Here is a 22,275-nt window from a genome sequence, read left to right as displayed (position 1 = left end):
GCTATTATTTTTATAACGTATATAAATACATTTATATATACCAGAGCCTGGCCCAGACCTGACTGTCCACTTTGGAGAGGAGTAGAAGCACTGACATGAGATGTATATTTAAATTTTTTAAACTGCTACAAATATTATACATTCAAATTTAAGGAAACATTTAAAAATTAACATATATATATACATATATATATATATATACACCATAAATCATATAAACCATAAAAATATAATTATATAAATAAAAATTTTCCCCAAATTCCAAATTTTTTATTTAATTTCAGTTTCAAGATAACAATCAGAGATGTGTTGAGTTCTGAACCAAAATGTGGATCAGAGCTACAATTATCATAGATCCTGACATGGTAGAATCAGCTAGCTAGGTGTGGGAGTGTGAGGTATGCGTGTGGGAAGTGACAGTTGTTAAATCAAATGAATTCAGCAGCTGGATGTGAAGTTCCATCTCTAATTATGACATAGGGAAATTATTCACTTTTTCTCATCTCAAATTATAAAGGATATCCTTATTCTAAGGATGTGATGCATTTGCATATCAAATAGAAGAGATTTTATGTCTGTATAAGAAAAATTTTAAAAAATGAATTTATTATAGTTTAAATACAAACTTAAGGAGTCTATTGACTAAAGCTGCTAGTAATTCCCCGTTGCTTATAATCTTTGAAATGTCTTTTGCTGTGGAATAGCATGAAACATTTACTTAAAAATTCCCTATAAATGCCATATAAACAAGTTACTGTCTGTTCAATGCATTTCGAGCATTTATTCTGAACTCACTAGTATAGAGGAGCCAAAATGAACTACAGTGATTCTTGCATAAAGATCGACATGCAGCAGTCATTGTATATAAAGTTGTTATGGTAGTATAATTACTATGTACATGTTAATAAGCAATCAAATTAGTTTAACAAAAGTCAAAGTGATTTATCAAACCAAAATATTTGAATTAATCCCTGTAGTCATTGAAGTTATTAAAGCATATCCTTTTATTTTAACTAAACACAATTTATTAAGTGAAATTTATATTCTGTGCTAGTATTAGTGTATGGAAATAGGGCAAAGATTGGGAATGTAAATATGTTATGGTAGTAAATGCTTGAGCTGATGAATGAATATTTTTGCTTTTCAGATAAAACTATGGTTTGACAAGGTTGGTCATCAATTAATAGTTACAATTTTGGGAGCAAAGGATCTCCCTTCCAGGGAAGATGGGAGGCCAAGGAATCCTTATGTTAAAATTTACTTTCTTCCAGACAGAAGGTAGGGATATAAAACAAAAGTAAATGTTCTTGAAACTAAGTAAGAAATGTAATAGCAGTAGGTGTTTCGATTCTGTATCATTTATTTGTATATATCATACCAGTCAGATACTTACGAAGTATAACATAATCATAATGATTCTTAGGAATCAAACTAGTGACAGTAAATGCTTTGAGATTGTTTTAAAGTTTATCAAATGTTTATGATATAGGTTATTTTATTGCATATTTATTTTAAGTCATGTGGATTATTTCTTAATGTATTATTTTCATTTATCAAAAATCATTAAAAATTATGCTTCTTTAAGTCAAATGTATTTTTAGCACAAATTACAGAGGCAAAAATATGGAAGTGGTACCAAAAGCACCCATATTCCTCTACAGTTTCTACCTTCTCTTACTAAGATATTATTTCTCTAAAATCTGTAAAATTAATTAGTGCTTTTTTTTCTTTTTTTTCTATCATCACCCTATATCATCAAAGAAATTTGACACTGGGCCAGAATTGGCTTCTTTAAGTATAACTTGCTTTGTGTCCTTTCTAATCAACATAAATATTGTTCTACCCTGATTTAAATAGAGAAATTAAGATTGCAGAAATAATTTATCAAAAATTATCTAATCACTCTTAATTTCAGGCACATAAAAAATAAAAGAGATTATTCAATAAGCATCTGGAAAAAAGAAAGAATGGCACCATTTACCCTTTCCACAGTTATTTTTCATCCCTGGTGTTCAGGGCAAGGTGTTTTCAAAATCTGGTCTTTTTTTTTTCTCAGGTTGGAAGTGGCTGGGCACAGATGTGATCTTAAATATGTTTATACACATTTGGACCCTTATTTACTTAGTTTAAGTTGAAAGTCATCCTGGTTGATTTGAGTGCCAAAGTATCATCTGAAGAACAATTTCAGCAAAGAAAAGGATGAAAGGAAAGAAGTAGACAATTAACAAAGGCCTTAAATTTTACTTGATATATATTTTGAAATGAAAGTTAAAAATTTCTCAGAAAACATGTAAAAGTGGCACAGCATCTAAATTAGAAATTGTTTGCTATATAAATTTATCTTGCCAAGTTTGTTTGAAGATGATTGTTCTCTATCAACTTAGGTTGTCTTTTGGACAGGGATATACTTTGAACTGCAAGGGAGGAAGAGGACATCCATAACTGGAGCTGTTAAATCTAGCTTTAACTTCAGTTGGATGGCAGTTGTCACAGTCGTATTACCCTACCATACTGGAGATTAAGTCACTTAGCCTTTTAGAGCACACATGATTTACTAGTCTAAACATCCTTAGAATGTCATCATTAAAACCTGCAGAAAATGCCGCGTTCCCATCGAAGGGAACACATAACAAGTTTCTACTTAGTTAAACCTTTGAAGAAAAATACTTTTTATGATGATAAAGTAATAAAGTCTCTCAAATTATGGAATGTACTTATTGTATTTTTTTATTTTTATTTTACTTTCCGTATCCCCATCCAACTTTCTGAGCAGATAGAGCTAAAATGGAAGGGAAGATCCCCTTTACCACTTTTTAACATTCCAGATGTAGTATTTTTATCTTTTCTCAACACCAAAGAATGTGAGAAACATTTGAACGTTTACTTCCAAGATTATTTCTCAGCTGAGTTTTCTTGTCAATTAATAGGAATTTGAGAAGTATTTAGGCAAGTTTGTCGTTTATTGATAGAGTTGTGTCAGGGTTTTATCTTTAATGGAGAAAATAATGCACTGGTTAACTCAGGAACAGCTACATTATCATCTCAACTTTTTTTTCTTTTTGCTGTTGACAGAAGTTTTTACTTGTGAATAAAACACTACTTATGGTTTGGTATGAATTATTTCATTTTTCTTGACAATTTTTCTGGGAGAAGAACTACTTGAATATGTAAACATAGAAAATAATTGATGCCTTTTTATTGATAATAAATTCTGAGGGGGCAAGTGATGCTATATAGAAGAGATTTATTCTAGAATGTCAGTATGTCAGTTACACCATTCAAAACATTATTTTCTATAAAATTACGGTGTACTGTAAACAATAGCTGGGCGTTCTTTTTTATATCTTGAAGTAAAGCTGGCTACCAGTCAAAATATATTTTCTTTCATTTTGAATTAAAACATCAAGTCTTTACATTCTGTTACTAAGTTAAACTAAACGGAAACCAAAAGCACTGGTAACATGAAAATAAATGGAAAAAGCTTTAGGCTAGATTTTCTTTTAAAAAAAATATTAACTACATTCTCAACAATTAAATGATGCTGTCAGAGATCTATGATTTATTATTGTTAGGCTGCTATTTCAACAATATGTATAGTATGCTTATTGATCTTCGTTTTTAAGTACTTTTAGCAACTTCTCAGTGTTTCCCTCATACAGCATGATTTAGAAGGCCTTAGTTATATCTTAGAAAAGATAAAACTCATTTTTTTTAACTTCTGCAGATAATTTTTCAAGTTCTTTTCATGGATTGGTATTTCTGTGCACAATAAATGGCCTTATTAAATTATAATCATATATGGTAGGTTTGCAAAGAACTTCAGAGATTATCTAGTCTTCCTCCCACCCAGTATAGAAATTCCTTCTAAAATAGTCATTCTTTGAGAACTTGTTTCACTCCTTAAGAGGAAGTTAAGGCTTATTTTTCTATTTCCTTTCATATTGCGGTATAAACTATTCTGGAATTAGACATCAAGGCTCCCTAATTCTTTCTCTGTGGCCTTCATGGAAAGAACTTTATCTCTTGACAAGGTCTGATAATTCATTCTTTAATGGATGGAATATAAGTAGATCCTTAAAAACATTTGTTAAAATTTTAGAAGAAGGGAGGGAGAAAACTCATATTGTAGTCCTTGTTATTATTTCTATTATTTATTTAGTTATTAATTTATAATAACACTTCTTTTCCATAAATTTGAATAGAGATAAAACCTCCTATATGGGTTTCCAAAGTTATTTTCCTTCCAAAGCCTTAAAAACTAATAAAGATATGTTGTTTTAAGGTGGCTTTCTGCCCCATTAAGTTTATATGCTCTGGAAACAATGTGTTCTTGTTTATTTAAGTCAAATCTATATTAAACATTAAGCCCTATATTCACCTGGGAAAAGTTGCATAGCCACCTCAATTCAGAGATACTCTATCCTTCCTTAGTTCTCTCTGCTTCCTATATCCCAGCATTCCTAGAACTGTGCTCTGATGAGAAAATTTGTAGCAGTTAATACAGTTCCACTTGGAGTTCATTGTCCACTTCTTACTTCAAATAGGCTGTCTAGATAGCTTAGCATTCCTATCCTAGACAATTTTCTTTATTTCTATTCAGATGTTGATCCTAATAAGCTAAAGTTATGATCTCCATAAAGAATGTATGTACCCAGGGGATGTATAAGACAATCCCGAGAAAGGGGCAGCCAGTTAGCTCAGTAGGTCAGAGCGCGATGCTCTTAACAACAAGGTTGCTGGTTCGATTCCCCACATGGGCCACTGTGAGCTGCGCCCTCCAAAACTAGATTGAAACTACTTGACCTGGAGCTGATGGGTCCTGGAAAAACACATTTAAAATAAGTAAAAGTTTAAAAAAAAGAAATATATGAATTTTTATTTATTTTTATCTTTAATTTCTATTTTTCATGTTTACCAATGTATACAATATGTTAGTACAACAGTATAGTAATCCATGTATATAATTCATAAATACATGTGCCTATAGTAGGATGCATATTTGAAAGCATTCACTTGATAGACATATGCAATTAGCAAAAGTGTGGAAGCCTCTGAGGTGGAAGTCCCGTTCATCATCACGGCAGTCTTCCATTTCTAGCCCACATTTAGTGGCTACCTCACATAGAAATAATTTTACAATTTTTAAGAGAACCGATAAATGTCAAATAGGCAAGTAGTATTTCTTGTCTTGTAAGAAAGTAACTTGATAAAATATAATTACAATTACTCATTAGCTAAATTACATGGATGTAAGTTTGTGAACATCACAATTTACTAGATTTTTTGTACAATGAGATTTCCGTAGTTTAGGTGAATAGTATATGTAATGTTACTGGTTATTAGCATTTAGGTGGTTTCCAATACGGCAATATATATATTTTTTAATTTAGAAATAAGATTCTATAGTCTGGTTTTATTTAGATTTTAAGAAAGATTAACTTTTTAAATATCTATCATTGAAAAATTTCAGATTTATTGAAATATTGCTATTATAAAGCAATAAAATTATATACCTTATAGATTTTAATAGTAATTTTAAAGATTATAATATTTATAATGTATGATAAAGTTGTGGCAAAACTTCACTTTTTTCCTGAGAAATTTTACACTAATAATTTTTATGGCAAAACTTAAAAAAAGGTTTATAAGTTCATATATTCTCATTTTTTTATAGTGATAAAAACAAAAGAAGAACTAAAACTGTAAAGAAAACATTGGAACCCAAGTGGAACCAAACTTTCATTTACTCTCCAGTCCACCGAAGAGAATTTCGGGAACGAATGCTGGAGATTACTCTTTGGGATCAAGCTCGAGTTAGAGAGGAAGAAAGTGAATTCTTAGGAGAGGTATTTGAAATTATTTTAAAACTTAGACTATACATGTCATCCTTGTGCATGTGTGTGTGTGTGTATGTGTGTGTGTGTGTGTGTGTGTAAACATTTGGAATACAGTGTCTGTAAATTTGAAAACAACCAGTGAAAATTTAGGAAGAATGAACTTAGCTGTTGTGCTTCTTTACCTCCCATTGCTAAATAGTGATTATCATTATATAGCAGTTCTCATGTGTCACACTGTCATGTTTGCACATGACCCTAAAAGAAAATAAAAAGTGTTACCTACTTCTATGGACTGATTTTCTTTGTAAATTTATTAAATATTTGTATTATAAAATGTTTCATTTTAAAAATCCATTTTTTTCTTTCCTGTTTTGAATCCTTAGCAGCATGAACACAGAGTTTTAAGTGAGACAGACTTTGATTCATATTACAACTGTTTTGCTTACCAGCTGATGTAAGCTTAGAGAAGTTCTTTTAATCTTTTTCAGCCTTGATATCCTTATCTATCAAGTTGAATAATAAGACCAAACTAGTAGTTATTTTAATGAAAATTAAGATAACATATGCTATGATTTGAAATACCCATTAAGCACTTCTGATTGGTTTTTCTCTCCCCATTTAGAGTTTTTGTAAAGGTAAAATTAATGAATGAAAATGCTTTTTAAATTATAATATGATATATGAGTACATATATTAGTTATTATTACAGACTTTTAGTAATAAGTGTTATTTCTGTAACAGCAAATTAAGTGTCCTTAATGTGGTGGGTGGTGAAGGGTCCACAAAATAAATGTCTTAGATATTTAAAACTATTAAATCATTAATAGTTATAAATATTTATCTTTTGTTATTTTCCAAACATATGAAATATTTTGCAACATGACCTTCCTTCTGATCTAACAATATTCCTACTATCATTATTATATAAGTTATGAGACCATTTAAGAGAATTTTTATACTATTGGTATATAGCAGTTCTTTGTCTCTTGACTTTGTAGATTTTAATTGAATTAGAAACAGCATTATTAGATGATGAGCCACATTGGTACAAACTTCAGACCCATGATGTCTCTTCTTTGCCACTTCCCCATCCTTCTCCGTATATGCCACGACGACAACTCCATGGAGAGAGTCCAACACGGAGGTTGCAAAGTAAGTTTTCAGTAAAATTTATATCATTATTGAATTATCTCGAGTGATATATATGACATAGAATTGGATGATACCATTATGGGTATTAACAAGTATCTCTTGGTGTTTTCATAGCTATTATAGAATCTTTTAAATTGTTTGATAAACTAACATGAGGCTATGCCCACAGCATTCACTATTTACAGTATAACCCCAAATGAAACATAATTATGTTTTAATTTTAGCTTAGAATCTTAAATAAGAAATGAAATAGCTAATATAGTAGCATTTAGTAATGGAGCTGTAAATACTTGAAATTATGATTTCCACCTTCATTATGCCAAGAATTTTATGAGTATGTAAGACAGCAAATGTTTCATAGTGGTTGAAACCATGACCATGAATGTTGTTCAGACAAACTAGAGTTTAAATTTTGATTCTCTCACTTAAGACCAGTATGACTCAAGGTAGGTCACCTTTCTATTTTCTCATTTAGAAAATGGAAATAATAATGCCTATACTATAGTATGGTTATAAGAGTTAATCTCAGGAAAATAAACTGATATTATTATTGTTATTATTATTATCATTATTTGCATTTTACCCTGAATTATACCATAAAATAGAATTAGACTAACCCAGAAAATCTTAAAGGAAACTCAGAATGTTTTCTAGTTGAAAACTGTTGGCTTGTTGCTTCTACAACTGAACCTTTCCCCCGCCTGATAATTCTATTATTGAAAGGTGAAGTGGGGGCTTTCACTTTGGATACTATTCATGGAATAATTTTATCTTCATGGAGTCAGCATGTTCCAGGTGTAGCAACATTTTTGTCAAGTAATGGAGAACTGCTTGACATTACCCAAATATCAGAAGTGTAAATTATAAGCATGAAGGCCATAACATTTATCAATTATAGGAAATAGACTTGGCAACATAATAAATGTTGTCTATATGGTTCACATTCTTCCTGCTGAATACAGGACTAAATTATATATTCAGAACCCTATTAGATGAATAGAGAATTAGAGCGAAGGATTGGTCCTGTGGGATATTCAGTCAGGAAATCCTAGAGAATTATCTTCCCTCTTTTTAAAAATGTTCTCACTAATGACTAGAATTTTATTTTCATTAGATATAGTATTTTACACTTGGATGGTATTAATTGATCACTAGTACTACAACACTCACTTTTGTCAACCTCCCCACAGAATAAACACCCGTCCTTATTTGCAATGCCATTACAACATCATTTGTTGTAATAATTTAATAGTTACATTTCCATGAATTTTAAGGGTATTAATTTTAGAGTGTCTACTCTTTCTGGCCACTATAATCTGTTCAGTAAGATTCTCTCTAAATCACAGTGTAGGATGATAGGTTACTATAGGAAAGTTATTAATATAATTCATTATGTACTAATTTTTATAGTTTAAGTTATAGGCTACTAATGCTAGCCACCATTACCCTTTCCTACAGGATTGTCCTTTTTCCATTTACTTTTGTTTTTATTGCAACAAGGTTGAGTTTGACAACTCTCAATATCTGAAACTTAAATTTACCATCAATTTCCATTATTTTTTCCTCCCTAGCTGATTAAGAATAGTGTATGTGAGGGACAATGAGAATAAAGTACTTTCTAATTAGCTGTATGTATAATGGATTTTCATGTCATTAATTTAATCAGTTTTGCAGCTTTTAATATTTTCTGTCTTCAAAATGATTCTATTGTTACTTAATCATTAACGATACTAAATTTACCCATGGATAATATAATAGCTGCATATTGTACCTTGACAGTCTGGTTACTAACTACCAACTAACCTCTAATAAAATTAATTCTCAATATTTGAACATATTCATATGGCTAGATTTGGTGCTTTACATCTAAAATGTTATCATAATTTATTAGTACCATGTTTCCCTGAAAATAAGCCCTAGTTAAGATCGTCAGCCAGACAGCCACATTTAGTACGTTATGACGGTGTTCTAGAAGAAGATGACATGACTGTATTTGAATAAATGTAGATTGTTATACATGAAAAAAATAAGACATCCCCTGAAAATATGCCCTAATGTGTCTTTTGGAGCAAAGAGTAATATAAGACCCGGTCTTATTTTCGGGGAAATATGGTGTAAGATGCGGTCTTATTTTCGGGGAAACATGGTAATGTGTAGGCCTGAAGATAGGTTAGAAACATGCATACATATGCATAAAAGAAATGAAAATTAGGAAATAACACTTAGGAATAGTCAAAAATTTAAGAACATTAACATTGACTAAGGATTTATTGCTCATCACTGGCAGGTTTAGTTTGGGTATGAATAAATAAATGTAGTATTTTAAAGATTCATTGATGGCCATAACCGCCTTTATGATTTTTCTTCATAGAGAGAGTAAATATTATATTTATTTATAAGTATGTTTAGTATTGTCAAAGATCATGATGGTTTACATATTTGATGGAATATATGTGCCTGAACAATTATCATTAAAAATGTGTAATAAGCCCTCACTTATTCCCTACATCTAAATAATAAGATGCTTTTGTAATTTAATCTCTGAGACTATGAATATCACTCTGAGGCTATGACTTTGTTGAGTGTGTATGGATATAAAAATGATTAAATGGTAATAGTGGAATTCTCTTTTTTCCACTCATGATTTCCTTTTTTAAATTTGTAGATTCACATGACTCAAAGCAGAACTTCATATGTATGGACATTAGTAATTTATCATTTTATTAACATGAAAAATTATTTAATAACCATTCTTAGAATAGTTGTTTTGTATATCTTTGAGTTAACTTAAATATTTTTTAAAAACCTTTTTGAGATGGGAAAGCAGGCAACTTTGATTATGAGCTTTCAATGATTTCCCACATAAAGGGATTGCTAAAGTGTATGAAATAGATGACTTCTTATATTGGTATGTCTGCATGCGTCAAAATAAGAAGGTTGTATGTATTTAAACATCTGTAGAAATGATCATTGCTCAAAAGTCTGAAAGATAGGCTATGAGAAATTAAGATTTTAATGAGGAAGTAACATTTCCTACAACATTTTTTTTCAGGCTACTCTTGCTTACTTCCTTCCCAGATGTTATTTTGACATTTTCAAAGAATGGGAGGAACACTGCATATTTCAATGAGTGATTGATTAAGCATTTTTGAAAATGTATGAGGAAGACTGCAGCTATTAGTTCAAATAATTAAAATGCATCAAAGAGAAGTGAGCTTGCTTTTTTAGATGGTTGAAATATCTACCATATTCACATAATTTTATTTTTGATTCATTGATGAGTAATATTATTCATTACCTTCCTGTCAGATAAAGAGATTGTTGTGGAAAGTGTATTTTGATGTTTGGGTTTTTATTGTTTTATATTCTTTACTGTTTCCAGTTAAAGTTGTATTGTATCTTAAGGGAAAAAATTTTCCTTTTAACATGACAGAAGTTATTTAGAAATTTATTTTTTACTTGATATTAACCACTCTCATCACATTGAACTATAATATAAAGATCCAGTCAGAATTTTCTTTGATTTGATCCTTCATTCTTTGTCTCATAGCAATCAGGTTCTTAAATTCTCATATCAACCAGGCTCTTTAAATTCTCAAATGTTAATTCTTTACTTAGTAAAATGTAATATTATCACCCCTTTCACTTTTTAAAATAGACATATCATACCTGTTATACTTCCATTCAGCCCATGACCATAAGTCTTCAAAGGAAAGTGAATGGAAGCAAATCATTGAGACAAAACCAAAATGATGCTGTTGAGAGCTGTAAGATATAAGAGACATGACTCCATAATTAAGTTTCAACTATTTCGGGAGATTCTGCATCAATATTTCTTCTAATTCTCTACCCAATTGACTGACTTCTTTTTCTCTTGGACAGCAATAAAATATACTCAGGCAGACCTCTTGACATTGTTCCACAGGTTATTGAGTCTCTGTTTATTTTTTTATTTTTTTATTTTTTGCCCTTTTTAAAAATTAGTTTCAGGTGTACAAAACAATGTAATATCTGTTTATTTTTTAAAATATTTTTTTCTCTCTTCCTCAGTTTTGATTATTTTTATTTATCTCTCTTCAAATTGACTGCTATTTTCTTCTACAGTGTCCAATTTTCTGTGAAAACCATACTATGAATTATCTTATTAAGAATACTGTATATTTCATTTTAAGTATTACATTTGGTTTTCTTGGGAGTTTCTATATTCTTCCTGAAATTCCCCTTCTTTTAATATATGTGTCTGTGTATGCATACACACATATAGTTTCATATGTATTTATATATTTTTTGAAGTCTACTAATTCTAACATTTTAGTTTTCTGTGGGTCTACTTATATTTCTTCCTTTTGAATATGGATCACATTGTGTTTTTGTTATATATCTATTAATTTTTATTGTGTATTGGACATTGTGTTTAATACATTTTAGAAAGACTGGATTTTGAAACATCTAGCAGTCAAATTCCTGAAGGATTGCTTAAAGCCTATGGAAGATATGTTAGGGTAGTTCTATTTTGGTTCTTTCCATAGTTCTAAGGCATACACCTGTTGTGGAAAAGCGGCGAGGACCGAGAGACTCAAGCGGCACGCAGCTATCAGGGAGAACACAACCTTATTACGCCAACAGGCTCAGCAGGATTGTTCCCAAAGACTGAGCACTTACTGGGGCCGGGCACTTTGTTTTATAGGGTTAAGCCTCCGGGTTTGGGGGGATTCGCACCATTGTTATTGTGGCGCTAGGGATTGGTTAAATCTGACTGGGGTGCCAGGGAGGTCCGTCCCTAACAGCTGTGATCACAATACCGTTTTGACAGGAAAGCCTCTAACTGCTGTGCTTGCAGGAAAACTGCTCCGATAAGATATCAGAGGAGGAGGGGGACAGAAAGCTCCTAGCGGCTGTGCTCACAGGAAAAAACCGTCCCAAGACACCCTAGTGTGGTTTGTGATTCTTATTTCTGAAGTGTGAACTTTCTAGGAAAATCCAAGATGTTGGCCATAATCCTATAATATAATGGGACTTTAACTCCTAACTCTGTATCCTGTGTATCGGGAAGTTGCTGAAATCTCCTTGCAGCTTTTAGCCTTTCAGCTGTGGCTTTCCGTTGGGTTTCTTGTTTTTCCCTCTGCAGTTTACAATTCATGCAAGGATTTGAGAGGCTGTTGTGCATAAATTTAGGGTACCCTCCTTCTCTGGTTCCCACCTTTCCAGGATCTCTCTCACAATTCTAGCTGATCTGACAACTCTGAATTCTGACCTCTGGTTCCTCAGCCATGTAAGACTGAGGCATTTAGCTTGAGCTATAACTCCTCTGCCATGCATCACACAGGGAAAAACTGGTTAAAATATGTGCTTTCCTTATTTCAAGGTCATATCACCAATTTCTGCTCATGTTTCTTCTCTGGTAGTTTAAACAGCTTTTTATTAAACTGTTTTGTTCACAATTAATAATTATTACTGGTAGGAGTCCGATATCAGCTACTTAATAATCATTGTCAGAAGGAGAACTCAACCTTTTAAACTTTTCACCTAAGTATTGCATTCATACAGATATATAATATGTATATAATTATATATATATATAATTACACACACACACACACACACACACCTGGGTGAATTTTCACAAAGTAACTATACCATGTAAGTACCGTGTTTCCCAGATAATAAGACCTAACCGGAAAATAAGCCCGAGCATGATTTTTCAGGGTGACATCCCCTGAACATAAGCCCTAATGCATCTTTTGGAGCAAAAATTAATATAAGGCCCAGTCTTATTTTTCGGGTAACATGGTAGCACCCATGTCACAAAATAGAACATCACCAGCATCCCACCAGCTCTCTTCTCATAATTATTTGCCTTACCAAAGTAACAATTATGCTGACTTCAAATACCATAAAATAGTTTTGCTTATTATTTAGCTTAATGTAAGTGGAATATTCACACACATATATGAATTTTATAGAAATGGGATTACACAATATATTACTCTTTCACATCTGGCTTTTTTTCATTACCAGTACTTCTTTGAGATTCATCAGTATTGTTATGTATAACATCAGTATTGTTATGTATAATAGCAATTTATTGTCATTGCTATATACAGTTTCTTTCTATAAATATACAACAATTTATCTTATTTTAGGTAGGTTATGAAAGTTGTTTGTCCACGTGAATTCTTATGCCTTATTCAGAGGTAATAACTATACAAAGGAGTTGCTTATTTTGGATTCAAGTCTGAACTAAACTGTTTACAAATTTTGACAGTGTTTATTAGCAGTCTTCTAAGAAGATTCTAATGGGAAAGTAGCTGAAATCACTAGCCTTGGGAATTTAATTAATTTTTAAAAATATACAGTTGCTTATTAGTTTGCTTTTAGATTTTGGCTATTCCTGAGAGTGCTTCTGTGAACATTCTTGTACGTGCCTTTTTGGTAATCATATGTGTTCAATATGCTGGAATGTGTCTAATAGCTGAATAGGTAGGTAATAGGCTATGTATAGATTCAATTACAGTAGGTATTGTTAAATAATTTCCCACAATTGTACCAATTTATACTTCCTGTAGCAGTGAATGAAGGTTTGAGTTTCTCTATATCCTAACTTTATATTTGGTATTTTTAATGCTTTTTATCTACCCATTCAGGTTCATGTGCAGTATTATCTCATTGTGACTTTAATTTGCATTTCTCTAATAATCTTTTTATAGGCTGATTGCACATTCATATATTCTCTTTTATGGAGAGCTTAGTCAAATTTCTTGACTATTTTTCTTTGGGTTCTGTCTTTTTAATTGATTTATGAGTACTTTCTTTTTTTAATTTTTGAATTCTTGATAGGATAAATGTATTACAAATGTTTTCTCCCCTCTTTAATGGGATCTTTTTATGAACAGAATTTTTAAATGTTAATGTATTTTAGTTCTCAATTTTTTCTTTAGGTTGATGCTTTTGTTGGTGTGATCTGTAAAAAAATATTTATCTTCTTGGAGATCGTAATGATATGTTGCTGTGTTTTCTACTAGAATAGTACTTTGTTCTGCTCATTAGATCTGTAATTTGGAATTGATTTTTATATATTGTGTGAGGTAGGGATCAAATTCTTAATCCTATGGATATCCATTGATCCATCACATTTATAAAAAAGACTATGTACATGTGGTTAAGTTTCTGAACTCTATTCCTTTCCATTAGATAATTTTTCTCTTCCTGTGTCAATACCAAATTGTCTTAATTACTTTAGTTGTATAATAAACTGTGATATCAGTAATGTCCTTAACCCAGCTTTGTTCTTCATCTTCAAGATTATTCAAGAATAACATCTTAATGTTTTGCATTTTGAAACAAATTGAGTATCAAATGATGATTTTGCACAAATACTCTTCTGGGTTTTGATTCAAATTACATTGATCAATTTGGGGAGAGCTGAAATCTCTTCCTAGAGTGAGGAGAATTCTATTATACTTCATAAGTAGGGTATATCTTTAAATGATATTTTAATAGATTTCAATGTAGAGTTTTTGTTTATTAGACCCATAAGTAGGAATTTGATTTAAATTGATGTTAGTATACAGAAATAAAAGTTATTTATTTGTATTAAATTAATCCTAACAACTTTTCCATACACTAGTTTGAATTTTGATTTACAATATTATGTCATCTGTGAATAATGACAAGTTTTCCTCTTTCTGTCAAGTTGCTATACCTTACTTTTCTTTTTCTTGGTTAATGCTTTGCTTAGGTCCTATAATAAAATACTGAGTGAAAGTGACATTGTTGACTAACAATTGGCATCTATATTTTGTTCCCCATTCCTTAGGAAAAGTTTTAATTATTTCCTCATTATATTTGTATTTGCTGTAATATTTTTGTGTTACTCTAAGAGATTCATAAAGGTCTGTCTTATTCCTAGTTTGAAGAAAGTTTTTAATCATGAATGGGTGTTGAATTGGATCAACTTTGTTCTGTACATATGGATAGAACCATATAATATTTCTCTTTTAGTCTATTAATGTGGTAAGTTGCATTGATTTTCAAATGTTAGAATTACCTTGCATTCCTGTAATAAATTGCATTCCTGATGATGCATTATTATTTTATCTGTCTTTGAATTCAGTTTGCTCATATGTATAGAATTTTTTCATGAGAAATAGAGGTTGTCATTTATTTTCTCCTTTTTTGGTAACATTAGCTTTTGATATCAGTGATCTACTGGCTTTATAAAAAGAATTAGGAAGTGGCCTTCATTTTCCATTTGATGTCTTCTGTTTTCCCTTCTTGTAATATCTTTGTCAAGATTTGGTTTCAGATTTATGCTGACCTCATAAAAAGCGTTTGGAAGTATACCTTAATTGTCTACCATTTGAAGGGATGTGCATATTATTGGTATTACTCCTTCTTTAAGTGTTTAGAAGTAGTCACCTTTTAAGTCATCAGGGTTGGTGTACTTTATGTGTGTAGGTTTTAAATTAAAATTTCAGTTTCTTTATTGGATTTGGAACTCTTCAGAATTTTATGCCTTCTTGTGTCACATTTGTTAAGTTGGATTGTTCTTGGAATATGAACATTTCTTCTAGTTTTTAAAAAATATTTGCATAAAATTTTTCATAATAACATCTTATTTAATATCTATTGGTGTATAGTGATGTCCTCTTTCCCCCAATATAGGAAGTTTGTTCTTCTCATTTTTATGTTCTTGGTCAGACTTGCTAATGATCTATCAATTTTACTAATCTTTTCAAACAGTAAACTTTTTTTTTGTTTACTTTCCAGGTTGTATGTTTGTTTCCTATTCCCTAAATGGCTTTATTCTTATTATTTTTCTCTTTTACTTTCTTTAGGATTGATTTGTTTCTCATTTACTCAGAAGGCTACTTAGTTAATATTTAATGTGGTGCTTTCATTTACCTGTACATTATTTAGGAATGTATTGTTAAATTTACAAACCAGAGATTTTCAAACTGTAGAGTGTTTTATTTTCTTTAATATAGATTTAGCAGAATTATAATAATTTCCCTTTTGCCAGAGTATATACTCTGAATGAATAATTTGGAATCTTTAAAATTAGTAATTTGCTTTATGTGGTTGTATGTACTCAGTTTTGGTAAATGTTCTTGAAAACATGTTTATTTTGTTGAGTACATGTTCTACATATGTCAAGTTAGGCTTATTAATTTTATTGTTTATATCTCTTTTTGCTGATTTTTCATCTGATTATTCTGTCAGTTATTGAGAGAGGTATGGTAAAATCTCTGTGTATGATTGTGGACTTACCTTTTAATTTTGTGACTGTCTGCTCTATATATTTTGACGTTACGTTATTAGGGGTATACAAATCTAGAGTTGTTGTAATTTTCCTAATAATTGTAGCATTACATCTTTCTTTATATCTAGGAATGCTTTTTCCTTACGATCTACTTTGTTTTATGTTATTATTGCTGTAGCTGCTTTTATTGGTGAACTTTTTTTGTATAATATAGCTTTCTCAATCCTTTTACTTTCTGCCTCTCTCCTTGTATTTCAGGTTTGTCTTCTGAAAAGAATGTAAAGTTACTCTTAAATTCATTCTGACAAGATTTATGTTTTATTGGGATAATTCATACATTTGCGTTTTATGTAATTTCTTATAAATTTTGTTTAATATTTTACGTAGTATTTAGTTTTGGTTTATCCTTTTTTCTCCTTGCTTTCTTTTGAAATCCACATTATTTGAATTACATGAACAAATCTTTGGTTACCAGTTATGTTTATGGCTTTGATATTGTGATTGATCCAAAGAAACGTTATACTTAAGTAGCAAGTAAAACTCTTATTCACAAACTTGCATGTGAAATATACTCTTCTGTGCCCCTCCTCCCCAATCCCCGGCTCCCCAAACATCATATTTAATGTGACTCTTAGGGACCTTTATTCCCAGTCAAATATCAGTCATTATTACTTCTTCTTACTTACTCCCACCTCTCAACAGAGGTTCTGGGAGATTCTAAAAAAGGACAACATTGAGGAAAAACTCACTGATTTTTTATCCTTATAGAGCTTCCCTGACATGTCCAAGTGAGCAATGGTTACTTGAAGCTAACTCTGCCAAAAACAATTTTTACTAATGCTGACTGCTTTGGTGCTTAGCATCCAGCCTTCCAAGCTGTATCATGGAGATACTATCCTGGAATCTTAAAATATCACTGGACTCTGGAGCAGTCCTAGAGGCTGGGTTCCTATTATTACACAAGGCTGTCTAACTATTATCTCCTTGCTAATTCTGAGGAATCTTGACCATTAATGGGGATTGTCTTCTCTTTCTACCTTCTCTACACTACTTTCCTCTATCATCTCATTTGTAAGCCTAGAGAATGGAAATTAAAATATCTACATCTCACTTTGCTTTCAGTCCTGAAACTTAAAGTTTCCCTAATTCACAGTAACACAGAAGTCTTGCTACCTCTCTAAAATGTGGGAGGGAAAATATAAGGCTAATAATACATAATTTATATTATAGTACACAATCATGCCATACTTAGTCTTAGCTTTGTACAATTTTTAAAAATCATGTATAGAAAGGAGAGTTGTGAAAACTGAAATTGCAAGCTTATGTGAAGTGCTGTGGTAATTTAGAGGTATGAGAGAATAGTACAAGCGTTTTAGCTAGACCTGAAAGAATAAATAGGATTTCAATAAACGGAGGTAAATACATAGTAAGTTTGGGAGGATAATGCGATAACATTTAAATAGTATCATGAAACTTTACACAAAGTGGTGAACACCAGGGTAAGAATTTGGAGAGTTACCATTTTTAAATAGCATCTAAAGGTAGAAGTCTGAAAAAAATAGCACAATAACATCTTAACATGATATATTATTTCTCCTTGATGTGCAAACTGAGGGGAAAAAATTGCTTTGAAGGGATGCGTTTCTTTTCATTATACCATGTAAATAAATGCCTACGTTTCTTATAAATAAATGAAACCTCAATATTTTGGAAGTGGAGAAAGTTAAATGCAATAAATATTAAAGAAAGCAGCAAACTACAGTGGATGAATTCGGCATGGGAAATGGCTTTCCTCTAACTACTTGCATTTAGATTACAGGCAATGACCATAATGGTCTCTAATTGGTAAATGTCACAATATGTTAATAATTCTCTTCCTCCTTCATCAAAATCCCTTTCAACAATTTTTAACCTCATTGCTTAGTCCAAAATATGTACATTATTTCCTACAATTTTTTGCTGCATACCTTGTGATCACTTCTGTATATGACAATTTTGTAGTATCAATTATATACTATTGATTGTACAAGTTTTCTTCCTCTATATTACTTTTGTCGTCTGCCTTTTTTTTTTCCTAGTTAAGAAGGATTGTTGTAACTTTTTTTGTCTCTACTTTGGTTATTTTCATTGTCTTTATTTTTGGATAATGAGATTCTTCATTATTGCTACTCAGTTTTCTTTTACTTTGTGATATAACAAGAGTTTTTGACATTTTGAAGTGTCATTAATCTTTTTACTTTAAGTTTATTTTTATAACGTTCACTAGGACCATTATTTGCTATTATAATATATTTTAATTTCAGTGTGCATATTGTCAAAAATTTTATCCAATGGTATGATGGAGCTAGAGCCAAGTATGTACTTCTCTTTCTTTCACATTCAGTAAGATTGGTAGCTTGAAATTGGTTGTATGGGAGTATTTACCTAATGAAAACTGGCAAATGTTATAAATTAAAGCTTCTTTTTCCCCAGAAAGATAGTTGTTAAACCTTTACCAGCACAGGACTGCCTTATATGATATACCAACATTAATTTCGGATTTAACAAAATTTAAATCTAAAAAGTTAAAATGTTAAATGGCTAGAAAACATAAGTGATTATTTAATCAAGCTCTGTATGAAAGCAATGGAAGGAAACTCAAAGAAGAGTATCAATAGATTTTTAAAATATATAGTGAGTATATAAAATCTATTTTAAATGAAAATATAAGGTACGTTTGGAACCGGATGATAAGAGTAAGTGTTGATCAAATGAATTAGAGTTTGGGTTAATTTTTTAAAAATCCTAGTTTTATGTAGTTGATTCATTTTATCTTTAATTTATGAAAATATGTCCTGGATAAAATGTTATAATACTTATAAAATTATTCGAATCTAGTATTTTTTCTAATTTCTGCAATTTTATACTTATGTTCTTATGAAATTTCTATATAGTGGCCAGAATAAAGTTGTTTATTTTCCCTCAAAATACTTTATATAATTTCACCAGTGCGTAGATAACTAATAGGACAGATCCAACTATGTAAAATAATAACAAACATGCTACTTCTCTTTGTTAAGTTCAGAATCATGTCTTTCAAATTTAAAAATTTTTAATTGAACATTAGGAACTAAGTTTCTATATAACTTGTAACCCTATTATTCTATTTGCCTGTAATTTATTATCTTTTGGCAAACAACCTAGGTGTGTCAGGATAAATATTTATGTTTTCCCGGGTATAATGGCTTCTTGTACTACTTGGTTATTTTTGCTGCATGTTGGCTCATACATTCCTTTAAATTTCCAATGTATATTCAGATGGTAATTTACTCACCTTTTTTTTTTTTTTAATTAAGGTTTATTGGGGTGACAATGGTTAGTAAAGTTACATAGGTTTCAAGTGTACAGTTCTATAATACATCATCTATATGTCTGATTGTGTGTTCACCACCCAGAATCAGTTCTCCTTCTCTCACCATACATTTAATCCTGTTTACCCTCATCTACCACTCCCCTCCCCCTTGCCTTCTATTCTGCCATAAGAAAAGATGAAATAGTGCCATTTTCGACAACATGGATGGATCTTGAGATTATTATGCTAAGCGAAGTAAGTCAGACAGAAAAAGTCGAGAACCATATGATTTCACTGATATGTGGGATATAAAACTGAAAACAACAAAGGAACAAGACAAGCAAACGAAGAAATGAAAACTGATAACCATAGACAATAGTTTAGTGGTTACCAGAGGGTAATTTACTCATCTTTTGATGTGAAAACAATTTATTAATATTTTGCTATGTTGTAAAACATTGTAAATAGTTATACAAAGAAAAATCTAACTCATTTGTATTCTGCTAACTTACTTGTAATGATTTCATATATATATTTTTTATCAAGCAAGAATATTAAAATAACTTGTTCCCAATAGATTTTTTAAGTTTTCCACTTCCAACAAGAAATTAATTTTAAAATGTACTTTTTCCAAAATTAGGGATTCCAAAATTAATGATGTTTTTATAAGATTCTTTTTATTTAAATGCATTAGTTGCTTCTTGTATGCTGAATTTCTGTGTGTAACAGTTATCTCTTACATTACCTGGTATGTTATATAACCACGTATTGATAACCATTAGTATCCAGGGCAGGTCTATTATTAATTTTGATTTTATGTACCTTCTCTTATTATTTGTGCTTTCCTATTAGATTATAATTATTGAATCAAAGTTACTAGGAACATTTATAATTTGATTTTTTTTTTTACTAATTCAGATATGATGTATCTTCTTTTCCAATTTTAATTGGAAAATATTTTAAAATATATTAGTCTACTGAACCTTTATATGTTAAAAAATTATCTTCTTAAATAGTATTAGGAAGTAATTGCAAAAAGCCTCAGTAATGGCAAACTAAAGTTTCAGATTTACTGAGGAAGGCTACTATTAATACTTTCGACCAAGATGGAGTAAGAGGGAATGAACTTAACTTCTTACCTCAAACAGCAAAAATGGACAAATAAATGAAATAATTGTTTCAATAACACTGGATATCAGGCAACTAAGGACAGTAATTACTAAGACAAGGGAAACAAATGAGTTGAACCCTATCATTGCCCTTACCTACCACTGTTTCTTGCAAACAGCACAGGGGGAGAGAACCCAGATAAAGCCTATGTGGAGTCCTTGAGTTAAGGAAATAGAGCTGATAGTTCAGGGAGACCAAAGTGACTAGAATTCACATGCATACTACTGGAAAGAGTATGCAGAGAGAACACTGCAGAGATCTGTGGAGGGTCCCTCTCAAGTGTTTAGCTGAGTATTGATCATTGCCTGAATATAGGAGTCTACCCAAGTCTGAAGAAACAACTATCCAAAAGGATTGGTACCTAATAATAGTGATTTTTTTTCAGTGATATTGGGAAATATCACGTTTCTAGGGATATTGTGTCAAGTACACAGAAGTGTCTGACCTCAGTAGTGGAGAATAATCATCCCTTTTCTGAACATAGTATCACATTAAAACGTCTTAAAAGCAAGACTTGAAAGGGTCAAATGTTTCTAAGTAAGTTGAATGCATGCATTCAACTACATGCAGAAGAAATCTCAAGAATACTTACAGATATACAGAAATATTCCATACATCAATGTACAATTCACAATGGCTTGTATCTAATAAAAGAATACCATGCAAATAGGAGACAAAAATGACCTTTAAAAAGTGTATAAATCAATCAAAACTAAACAAGAACTGGTACAGATATTATAATTAGTACACAAGGGAATTAAACAGTTATAGAAGTATATTCTGTATGTTCAAAATGGTAAGCAGAGACACGGAAGATAAAAATGGATCTAAATCAAACATTTAGAAATGCAATCTACAACATCTGAAATGAAAACATACTGGATGGGATTAACAACATTAAATATTGCAGCAAAAAACAGTAGTGAACTTGAAGATACAGCAATAGAAACTATCCAAAATAAAGCATAAATAGAAAAGAGGATTAAAAAACACAACAGAAGGAAATACTCTCCAATTTATTTTGAGGCCAATATTATCCTGATACCAAAGCCTGACAAACAGTTCACAAGGAAAGAAAAGTGCAGATGAATATCCATCATGACAATAAACACAGAAATCTTCAACAAAATACGAATAAATTGAATCCAGCAATGTGTAAAAAGGACACCATTAAGAAGGTGATAAAATGAGCCACAGATTGGGAGGAAATATTTGCAAATCATATATTTGACAAAAGACTTGTACCTACAGTATATAAAGAACGCTTAAAACTCAACAATAAGAAGACAAATAATGCAATCAAAATGTGAGCAAAAATTTGACTAATTATTTCACTGAAGAAGATACATGGCTGGCAAATAAGCACCTGAAAGATGCCCAGCATCATTAGTCATTGGTGAAATGCAAATTATAGCCATAGTGAGATTATCACTTCACATCTATTATAATGAATATAATAAAGAAAAAAAGACAGACGATAACAAATTTTGGCAAGGATATTGAGAAGTTGGAACCCTCATATA

At 31.0% G+C, this 22,275-nt stretch overlaps 1 protein-coding gene across 50 annotated transcripts in view; it reads left to right on the top strand.

The window, feature by feature from the left end:
- RIMS2 (regulating synaptic membrane exocytosis 2) overlaps positions 1-22,275 on the top strand; it is a 592,512-nt gene that overhangs the window by 332,535 nt on the left and 237,702 nt on the right. For all 50 annotated transcript variants that reach the window (XM_074316891.1, XM_074316853.1, XM_074316856.1 and 47 more), the window contains 3 exons: positions 1,148-1,278; positions 5,675-5,846; positions 6,836-6,989. In XM_074316891.1, the coding sequence (XP_074172992.1) occupies positions 1,148-1,278; positions 5,675-5,846; positions 6,836-6,989 (457 nt within the window). The remainder of the gene's footprint in view (positions 1-1,147; positions 1,279-5,674; positions 5,847-6,835; positions 6,990-22,275) is intronic.

This window comes from Rhinolophus sinicus, linkage group LG12 (genome assembly GCF_036562045.2).
Source record: "Rhinolophus sinicus isolate RSC01 linkage group LG12, ASM3656204v1, whole genome shotgun sequence".
Taxonomy (NCBI): domain Eukaryota; kingdom Metazoa; phylum Chordata; class Mammalia; order Chiroptera; family Rhinolophidae; genus Rhinolophus; species Rhinolophus sinicus.
Note: the sequence above shows the minus strand (reverse complement) of the source record. Positions and strands in the feature narration are given on the sequence as shown.